The sequence below is a fragment of the Bombina bombina genome, chromosome 1 (assembly GCF_027579735.1).
Source record: "Bombina bombina isolate aBomBom1 chromosome 1, aBomBom1.pri, whole genome shotgun sequence".
Classification (NCBI taxonomy): domain Eukaryota; kingdom Metazoa; phylum Chordata; class Amphibia; order Anura; family Bombinatoridae; genus Bombina; species Bombina bombina.
Genome location: NC_069499.1, coordinates 164,148,473 through 164,159,464, shown reverse-complemented (window position 1 = coordinate 164,159,464; position 10,992 = coordinate 164,148,473). Strand labels below are relative to the sequence as shown.

The 10,992-nt window shown below is 38.1% G+C and overlaps 1 protein-coding gene across 1 annotated transcript in view; it reads left to right on the top strand.

Moving 5' to 3' along the window:
* The first annotated feature begins 236 nt into the window (after positions 1–236).
* TTC9 (tetratricopeptide repeat domain 9) overlaps positions 237–10,992 on the top strand; it is a 110,649-nt gene continuing 99,893 nt past the window's right edge. The window contains exon 1 of the mRNA XM_053697694.1: positions 237–896. Coding sequence (XP_053553669.1) covers positions 617–896 — 280 coding nt within the window. The 5' untranslated portion in view covers positions 237–616. The remainder of the gene's footprint in view (positions 897–10,992) is intronic.

Here is a 10,992-nt window from a genome sequence, read left to right as displayed (position 1 = left end):
ACAGCTAATTATTACAAATGGATTACCACATACTACATAAGCCATGACTGTATAATGTAACCATGCTCTGACATTTGCAAATTGATTTTTATCCTGAATCAGCCAGTGGATGCTAATTGCAGTGCCCATGATACAGCCCCATTACTAACTGTCATCCCTACGCAGGGAGCAGGCTGTCCCTTTAACAGCTCAGGAAGGGGCTGCACTGGAGGAGGAGGGAGCTGCCTCTGTCTGGTTTGTTTGCAGACGAGTCTGCTGAGTGCTGTGATCTCCCGTGCGCTGTCCTCATCTCTGGATTCCTGATTTTGTTCTCGGTCCCTTCTCCCTGTATCCAGCAGCCAAATCTCTGCTCTAGAATTCTTGCTTCTTTCCACTAAATTGTTGCATTCCCCCAGTTTGAGGATTTCTCACTTTGGATCTTATACCCTGAAAGCATCATATCGATATCTGAACTACATATTATATGTTGGACTTTTATTGTGATCTGTTGATCCCCAGCAGTCTACTGATTTCGGTATATTCTGTGCCCCTTAGCCCGTTCCCTGGGTCTTGATATCAGCCATTATTAAGCTTAGCCCTGGGGCAGAGCATGGAAGCACCCACCGTCCAGTGAGCTATGGACCGTGGCAGCCTTTTAGGGGGTGTCCGGGGGGACCCTGGACAGCTGATCCACAGATCCCTGGACTTCAAGAGCCAGGGGGCGCAGTGCTACAAGGACAAGAAGTACCGGGAGGCTATCGGCAAGTACCACCGGGCACTGTTGGAACTCAAGGGGCTGCCTGGGGAGCCGGAGCCCGGCCGGGATCCACCAGAAGGGCCACAGGGAACACCGCTAACTGAGGAACAGCGGCTTGCAGTGGAGAATATAGAGGTGGACTGCTACAACAGCCTGGCAGGTGGGTGACAGCAAAGGCTGCTCATACCCTATGGTGTCGGTATACACAGTGCGAGCCCAGTGACTCTGTAGAGTGTAGACCATATAAACACTCATAAGCACATAGTATAAGCATTTTAGCCATACGTAACGTAAATCAAACTGCTATGTTAGTGTAACAATGCATAGTTCATCAATGTGAATACAGCACAAACTCAAATATGTAACGTGACTGTGTGTGTGTATGTATATATGTGTGTGTGTATATATATATATATATATATATATATATATATATATATATAAATATATATATATATATATATATATATATATATATATATAAAATAATGCAGAACTCAATGTTAGATCATGGCATCCTGTACACATGAAGTATGGCACCCTATCTACATGAGGGAGTTACATATTCTAAGTGACTGCATAGTTTAATATAAACATTTCCATAGAGCACTCTGGATTGTCTGTTTATTATATATCAAATATATTCAGTCATATATAAAATAATGTAACCAATGTGTAAATACTATTAGTCACTTAGTTTCTTGACTGTATTCAAATCCCATAATATAGAGAATAAAAAGAAAAAAAAAATTTGAGCTGACAACACCAAATTAGATCTATATAAAAAAATATGTTATTATATTTGTGCTAGAATAAAATGGTTAATGAACATGGGACCATGTGAGAATAATTGTAGCCATAGCCACTATTTTACTGAAGTCTATAGACACTCTACTCTTGAACATATGGTGTCAACAGTATAGTGTTTCTCATCTATTGATGGACAGGTTTAATGTAGCATTTCTTTGTATATGGTGTGTTTGGACACTCTTTCCTCTTAAATGATAAAGGTGTTTGATGCCTCATTTCTTTTCAATTTGTTTTCCCCACCTACCAGTGCTTTTTGCCCTTTAATTTCTTGTTCATAAATAGTGACACTTCTCTGTATAATTTGAACTGCACTGTTGTGTCAGAGTGACTCCTTTGTTTAATATAAAATTGTCCACAGTAGTGCACTTTATTTTCAGCAAATGCTGAGGCATGGATTTCCACCATTTTGTTTTGCCCATAGATGTTGGTGATAAATACTTCAATTTCACATTTGTAAACACAGAGGCTCAATGAATCCCCGTATCTTGTCAATATACATTGAAGATTGATGGTCTCTTGTCTATAGACGGTAAGGATTTTTGACTCATACTTTCTTACCCATAGATAATTATTTATGGTTCCCAGTTTCTTGTGCATATACATTGATGATTTATGTCCCCCACTTTCTTTTCTGTGGATAATGAGGATTGATGGGATCCCAGTTTCTTGTCCATGGATGATGATAATAAATGGGCTCCCAGTTTCTTGTCCATGGATGATGATAATTAATGGGCTCCCAGTTTCTTGTCCATGGATGATGATGAGTAATGGGCTCTCAGTTTCTTGTCCATGGATGATGATGAGTAATGAGCTCCCAGTTTCTTATCCATGGATGATGATGATGAGTAATGGGCTCCCAGTTTCTTCTCCATGGATGATGATGAGTAATGGGCTCCCAGTTTCTTGTCCATGGATGATGATGAGTAATGGGCTCCCAATTTCTTGTCCATGGATGATGATAATTAATGGGCTCCCAGTTTCTTGTCCATGGATGATGATCATTGGCGGGCTCCCAATTTCTTGTCCATGGATGATGATGAGTGGCGGCCTCCCAGTTTTGTGTCCATGGATGATGAGGATTGGCGGGCTTCCAGTTTCTTGTCCATGGATGATGAGGATTGGCGGGCTTCCAGTTTCTTGTCCATGGATGATGAGGATTGGCGGGCTCCCAGTTTCTTGTCCATGGATGATGATTGGTGGGCTTCCAGTTTCTTGTCCATGGATGATGATTGGTGGGCTTCCAGTTTCTTGCCATGGATGATGATTGGTGGGCTTCCAGTTTCTTGTCCATGGATGAGGATTGATAGGCTCCCAGTTTCTTGTCCATGAATGATGATTGATGGCTCAACAGTTTCTTGTCCATGGATGGCAGGGGTTTAGGGCCCACAGTTTTTTTTTCCATGGATGGCAGGGATTTATGGCCCACAGTTTTTGTCCATGGATGGCATGGATTTAGGGCCCACAGTTTCTTGTCCATTGATGGGGAGGGATGAGAGCCCACAGTTTCTTGCCCGTGGATGAGGGGCATTGAGGGCCACAGTTTCTTGACCGTGAATGGTGGGGATTCAGTGCCTGCAGTTTCTTGTCAGTGGATGGCGGGAATTCAGGGCCTGTAGTTTCTGGTCCTGTGGATGGCAAGGATTCGTGGCTCGCAGTTTCTTGCCAGTGGATTGCAGGCATTTAGGGTCCTTAGATTTTCTGGCATTGATCTGCTGCCCACTAGTAGTGCTGTTTTACCCCCCCTCTTCCCTGTCTGGAAGAGGATGGAGATAGAGTTAGATGGTGATCATTTTTTTTGTGTGTAAGCTTGTAAAGATGACCAGCAAACCTATAACTGATCAGAAGATTAAGGGTGCTACTAATCTAAAGTTGTTGTGCTTGTTAATCAGAGGAAATGACTTCACATTTTATAGACTACATGATTTGTTTCTTAGATGCATGGTAATGTTACTAGTGGTTACATTACCACACTACATAGCTTGGAATTCCCAGTAACAGACAGCTTTTCTAGTAAATCAGATGTTGTACATAGCATAGATTAAATTCATGACCTGTAACAGGTCAAGCCTACATAGGTTTCATGAAGGTAAATGTCCTTTGGTGATTACCCTCCTACAGTTTACCTTTATTTTGTTATTTGGAATAGCTGATTTTGCCGGTTGAAACCGCCAGCTATATTAAAAATATGATACAAAAGCTGTAGAAAAGCTATGTAAACGGGAGATAACAGCATACATTAACCTCCAGTGGAGGGTGGCAAAGAGAGAGATTTTTGTATCTGAAATACCAGGTTTTGCTCTCTGAACCCTGCAGTCTTAAAGGGACACTGAACCAAAAATTTTCTTTTGTGATTCAGATAGAGCAGGCAGTTTTAAGCAACTTTCTAATTTACTCCTATTATTGATTTTTCTTTGTTCTCTTGCTATCTTTATTTGAAAAAGAAGGCATCTAAGCTAAGGAGCCAGCCAATTTGTGGTTCAGTACCCTGGACAGCACCTGTTTATTGGTGTGTGAATTTATCCACCAATCAGCAAGAACAACCCAGGTTGTTCACAAAAAATGGGCCAGCATCTAAACTTACATTCTTGCTTTTCAAATAAAGATACCAAGAGAATGAATACAATTTGATAATAGGAGTAAATTAGAAAGTTGCTTAAAATTGCCTGTTCTATCTGAATCACAAAATAAAAAAATTTGGATTCAGTGTCCCTTTATTTAGCGCTTCAGTACCTAACTATTAGATTCTGTGTACAAAAAGAGATAACGTGACCAGGTCTGCACAAGAGATGATGGTTTGAAAGGGACAGTATACACCAATTTTCATATAACTGCATATAATAGACACTACTATAAAGAATAATTTGCACAGATACTGATCTAAAAATCCAGTATAAAAGCTTTTAAAAACTTATTTAGAAGCTCACACTGTTGAAAAGGTTAGGCTGGAACACCCACTGTAATGGTCTGGAAAGCAAAAAAAAGCAGACACCCCCACCCCCTGCAAATGAAAAAACCCTTTACACTAATCGGAGCAAGCTGGAATAGGTAGACAACAGTCTACTTATAAAACTTTGGGGCTTGGTTAGGAGTCTGAAAATCAGCACAATGTTATTTAGAAAACCCTGTATAGGCTACATACATTAATCATCTACAAAACATTTATGCAAAAAAAAAAAAAAAAATCTAGTGTACAATGTCCCTTTAAAGGGACAGTGTACTGCAAAATTATGTTTCCCTTAATATGTTTCCAATGACTTGTTATGCCAGCTGCAGAGCAGAATATTTATGAGAAATTGCTTCTTTATGTTTTTGTTGTATATGAAATTGCTGTATTGTTTTCTTAAAATGGGTTGATCTTGCAGGGAAATCAGATTTCCTTATTTTATCTATTTCTGTACACACACATGCATCTATGTCTGTATACAAAAGCCCAATACTTAGGCCCTGATATTCAAATCATTTACAAATTCTATATATTCTAATAAAAGGGGCGGCCTGCAAAGTGACGGCGAGGGGCAATATGTCTCACATAGGATATAATAGGGAGCGCTATACTCCCCTTGGAGCGCCCAGCTAACTCCCACAGAACACCTACAGCTATACTCCCCCCTGGAACACCCAGCTTCTCCCTAATACCACCAACACCTAGAACAATTGAAAATTAACATTTTATTGATTATTTCTCCTACCTCCCACTGGGAGTGTATTTTTTTCTGCTGCCTATGTTAACACAACTTTTCTATAGCCTGTAGAAATATACAGTATAGGTGGGGATACCACGGGCAAAATAAGCTATTTCAAATGCCGATATAAAGATAAAGAGCTATTTGTAAACAATTTAATACGCTCCATCAGGTAAAATAAACAATTGGAAACAAATTAAAGGACCAGTATATACAGTAGATTTGCATAATTAACAAATGCAAGATAAAAGGACAATGCAATAGCACTTAGTCTGAACTTCAAATAAGTAGATTTTTTTTCTGACCAATTTCAAAGTTATGTCTATTTCCACTCATTTGAAAGCCATCAGACAATCAATAATGCATATACATATATTCTGTGAACTCTTTCACGTGCTCAGTAGGTGCGGGTGACTCAAATAGTGTAAATATTAAAAGACTGTGCACATTTTGTTAAAGGGACAGTCAACACCAGAAATGTTGTTGTTTAAAAAGATAGATAATCCCTTTTTTACCCATTCCCCAGTTTTGCATAACCAACACAGTTATAATACACGTTTTACCTCTGTGATTACCTTGTATCTAAGCCTCTGCAAACTGCCCCCTTATTTCAGTTCTTTTGACAGTCTTGCATTTTAGCCAATCAGTGCTCACTCCTAGGTAACTTCACATGCATGAGCTCAATGTTATCTATATGAAACACATGAACTAATGCCCTCTAGTGGTGAAAAATTGTCAAAATTCATTTAGATTAGAGGCAGCCTGTAAGATCTAAGAAATTAGCATATGAACATCCTAGGTTTAGTTTTCAACCAAGAATACCAAGCAACAAAGCACAATTAGTGATAAAAGTAAATTGGAAAGTTGTTTAAAATTACATGCCCTATTTGAATCATGAAAGTTTAATTTTGACTTGAGTGTCCCTTTTAAAGGGGAAAAAATGTAGGGTAATTTGTCTCTTTTAATGAGCAAAAACAGTTATTTGAAATATAAAAATAAACATGAACAAATTCCCATATATTTAATATTGTGCAGTAAGTATAAAAAGTAATTTGGAACACATTTAAGGGGATACACATTTACAGTACAGTGTCCCTTTTAACTGTAAATCAGGGTTTCATTATGAGAGAGGAAGAAGAGTATATGCAACTACAGTTTTACTGTTATGTCAGACATATACACATTTTACACATATTAATAAGACCGTACTGTAGATACCTGTGAGTCTCTCTTTACCAATAGGGCAGGCATAAATGGTGTAAAGATACAAATCCCAAAAGCTAAAATTCCAAAATCTAGAGTTATTCTGAAATCTAGACTTTTTTATTTTTTTAAATAAAATTATTAAACATGATTTCTTTTCCCCAGTAGTAAGTCACAATCTTCTTTGCCCGTGTCTTTGTTTGTTTTTTGTGTTCTAAAATGCAAATGACAACCATCGCCTTTCTGATTACAGTACTGTTTTATCTTTCTGATTGTACTATGTATACAAAGTATTAAAATGATATACAGCTACCTGTAATGACACAAGATGTTGTTTATACTTGGTGCCATCCCCTCTCCAAGCTGTCCCATTTTACAGATGCAAATATACAAATATTCCAAAATAAAAACCTTTTTCTGGTACGAGCCAATTCGGATAAAGGATTTTTGTACCTGTACTGAGTTTGTTTTTACCAGTTAAAGGGATATGAAACCCAAACATTTTCTTTTGTGATTCAGACAGAGCATAACATTTAAAAAACAAACTATTTAATTCTATTATCAACTTTGCTTTGTTCCCATGATATTCTTTGTTGAAGAGATACCTAGGTAGGTGTTTAGAGCCCTGCATGGCAGGAAATAGTGCTGACATCTAGTGCTCTTGCAAATGGATAAAATTCTTTCAAAACTGCTGCCATATAGTGTTCCAGACATGTGCACACCCCTGAGCTTGCGTCCCTGCTTTTCAATAAAAGTTATCAAGAGAACAAATTGGTTGCGCCAAAGCAGAGGGCAGCATTGCCCAAGAATCCTCTGTAATGTTAAAGTTTGATACGCGATGTGATGCAACATCATAAGTGGCGATTGCAGACGGACAGTTTTACTATTTCCAAACCTGTCCGCCTGCAGGAATTGTAAATCTGGCCCATAGAGTAACATAGCACTTGATGAGGCTGGAGAGGGCTTTTAGTAAAGTTAGATCAGTGCAGGAGCACATTTATATCTGGTCTGTAACTTATCATAGATAAGGACTGTCAGTGTGGGTTATTCCATGGCCACTCTCAATGTGCAAACAATTGCTAACAAATCGCTTTTAAAAAATAATTTTTTATGCAAATTATTTTGCAGTACAATACTTATTTTCTGAAATATACTATGCAGATATAAAACTATTGACTTTAATATCTCTTTAAACAAAAAGATATTTTTTAAAAAAATTTTTAACAAATCACACAACCAATAAATGGTTCACTAAGGTTTTTTTTTTTTTAACTAATCATAGAGCTGATGGGATCAGTGCACTGAGTGGATGTTTTCCCCCCAGTTAGACAAGTTGGTTATATTATGCCGATTCTACAGGTATTAATGGTGCACTGTCGCTTCCTAGAAGTAAGTAGTCTGATTTTTACTTGATATTTGATAAAGTGGCATTTAAAGGTACAATGTACGGTAGATTTTTCTTTGCATTATTGTTTAGTAGATGATACACTTATATAGCCCATACAGGTTTTTTTAATGTAAAAATTAATATTTTTCTTATTTTTAAATAACATTGTCCTGATTTTCAGATTCCTAACCAAGCCCCAACGTTTTAGATGTATACTAATGTCCTGCTTGCTCCTGGTTGTCTAATGGGTCTTTTCATATGCAGGGGAGGGGGTATCTGCTCTTTTTGCTTTCCAGCCTATGTCAGTGGGTGTCCCAGTCTAACCTCCTCAACAGAGCTAAACTGAGAGCCTCTAAGTAAGTTTTTAAAGGTTTTATACTTGATTTTGATATCCGTATCTGTGCATATTATTCTTTATAGTAGTGTCTATTACATAGAGTTATCTGAAAATTGGTGTATACTGACTCTTTTAATTCTAAAACTACAGTTTTACCAAATTAATTTGTAGTTGTTAGATCTATTTCGTTATCGCCATGTAAACAGCTGGGCCCTATAATGCTATATCTTATCCTGACTATATATTGTTAGCTAGCAGCTGATCCTCATGCCTGCAAAGACAAGTGGGTGCCAGACTTCCTTGTAACTGCCAACCCAAAGGCCTCTCTCAATATTGAATAAATAGCTGGGCACAAAACTGCTTCCTATTTCTGGACACAAAAGCTGCTCATATTACTGATACTGGGCAGCTGGGCGATTTTTAGTCTGGCAGCTGTGTAAATTGGCTTCAATCGGAGCAAAGCTAAATACTAACTACATGGGCACACAGTTCAAGATGCTCAACAAGAAATGATGGTTTCTATTTTGTTAAAGGGACCAAACACTAAATAACTCCTGGGCATAATGATGTATTTAAGACAACATAGTAGTTTTACTTTCTACTGCGTTGTGCTGCTGGTCTTCCTTTTCTTCTTTTGTTAGATCTCTTGTCTGCTGAGGCTGGTTAAAGGGAGATATAAATATTAGAGTGAGTAAACAATGGCTTTGTATAATATAGCAGCGTTAAGCTTGTGGGCTATTGTCAGGGTGCCAGGAATCAGACTGAGACGAGAAGTGCAAAAATAATCACACCTTTATTAATAGCAAAAAATAATAAAAAGTCCACAAGTCAAATAACAAGCTGGTAGTCAGACGAGCCGGGGATCAGGAACCAGGAAGGACGTCAGGCAGCCAGGTAATACACAGGAACTCTCACAAACAGGTCTGAGACAATGCAAAGCAAAGCATACTGAACAGATGCCCTTTAAATAATAAGTGATGACATCACAATTCTGAGACTGCATCCTGTCTCACACGGATGATGCACACCAGTCTGGCCATAAAAGGAAGTGCAGGAAATGAGCAGCATCCCCCACAATGCACCATAGTCAGGAAGAGAGGTGAGTAAAATGGCTGCCAGCAGCACATGGCAAACGAAACAGGGAAAAAAACCTTGACAGCTATGGAGTCTGAGTGAGACATTAAAGGAAAGGGGCAAAAAAATGTATATCGCAATGGTTTTATTTCTTCTAACAGCGTATTATTAATAAATCTCGGCTAGATTACGAGTTTTGAGTTATGAGTGAAAAAGCTTCATACCTCCTGCTTTTTTCACTACCGCTGCTATTACGAGTCTTGTAGGTACAGCTGTACCACACACTTTTTTGGCCGTCACGCAACGTAACTACCGCACTTTTTAAAAAGTCCTTTTTCAATGGGACTTCCACAGCGCCGGTATTATGAATTTGCCTGTCCGGCCAAAAAGTGAGCGGTACAGCCCATAACTACAAGATCTGTACCGCCACCTGAAAGTCAGTAGTTATGAGTTTTACATTACAAAGCTGTACCATAAAACTCATAACTAAAGTGTTAAAAAGTACACTAACACCCATAAACTACCTATTAACCCCTAAACTGAGGCCCTCCCGCATCACAAACACTAAAATAAATTTATTAACCCCTAATCTGCCGCTCCAGACTTCACCGCCACTATAATAAACATATTAACCCCTAAACCTCCACACTCCTGCATCGTAAACACTAGTTACATTTTATTAACCCCTAATCTGCTGCCCCCAATTTCGTCGCCACCTACATACACTTATTAAACCCTAATCTGCTGTCCCTAACAACACCGCAACCTACATTACTGTTATTAACCCCTAATCTGCTGTCCACAAAATCGCCACCAGCTAACTACACTTATTAACCCCTAATCTGCTGCCCCCTATGTCGCTGCCACTATACTAAAGTTATTAACCCCTAACTCTAAGTCTAACCCTAACACCCACTAACTTTAACATAATTAATATAATTCCAAATAAAAAATACAATTAATACCTAAATTATTCCTATTTAAAACTAAATACATACTTACCTGTAAAATAAAACCTAAGCTAGCTACAAAATAACTAATAGTTGTATCTAGCTTAAGTTTTATTTTTATTTCACATGTAAGTTTGTATTTATTTTAACTAGGTAGACTAGTTAGTAAATAGTTATTAACTATTTACTAACTACCTAGCTAAAATAAATACAAAGTTACCTGTAAAATAAAACCTAACCTGAGTTACACTAAAACCTAACATTACACTAAAATTAAATAAATTAAATTTAAAAAATTTTTTTAATCTAAATTACAAAAAATAATAAACACTAAATTACACAAAATAAAAAAGAAATTATCAAATATTTAAACTAATTACATCTAATCTAATAGCCCTATCAAAATAAAAAAGCCCACCCAAATAAAAAAAAACCCTAGCCTACACTAAACTGCCAATGGCCCTTAAAAGGGCCTTTTGCGGGGCATTGCCCCAAAGAAATCAGCTCTTTTACCTGTAAAAAAAAATAAAAACAACCCCCCAACAGTAAAACCCAAGCGGCAAGAAATCCTCAACGAAGCCAGGAGAAATCTTTATCCAAGCGGCAAGAAGTCGTCCTCCAAGCGGGCAGAAGTCTTCATCCAAACGGCATCTTCTATCTTCATCCTTCCGACGCGGAGCGGCTCCATCTTCAAGACATACGGCGCGGAGCATCTTTCGCTGGCTATTGAAGAATGAAGTTTCCCTTTAAATGATGTCATCCAAGATGGCGTCCCTTGAATTCCGATTGGCTGATAGAATTCTATCAGCCAA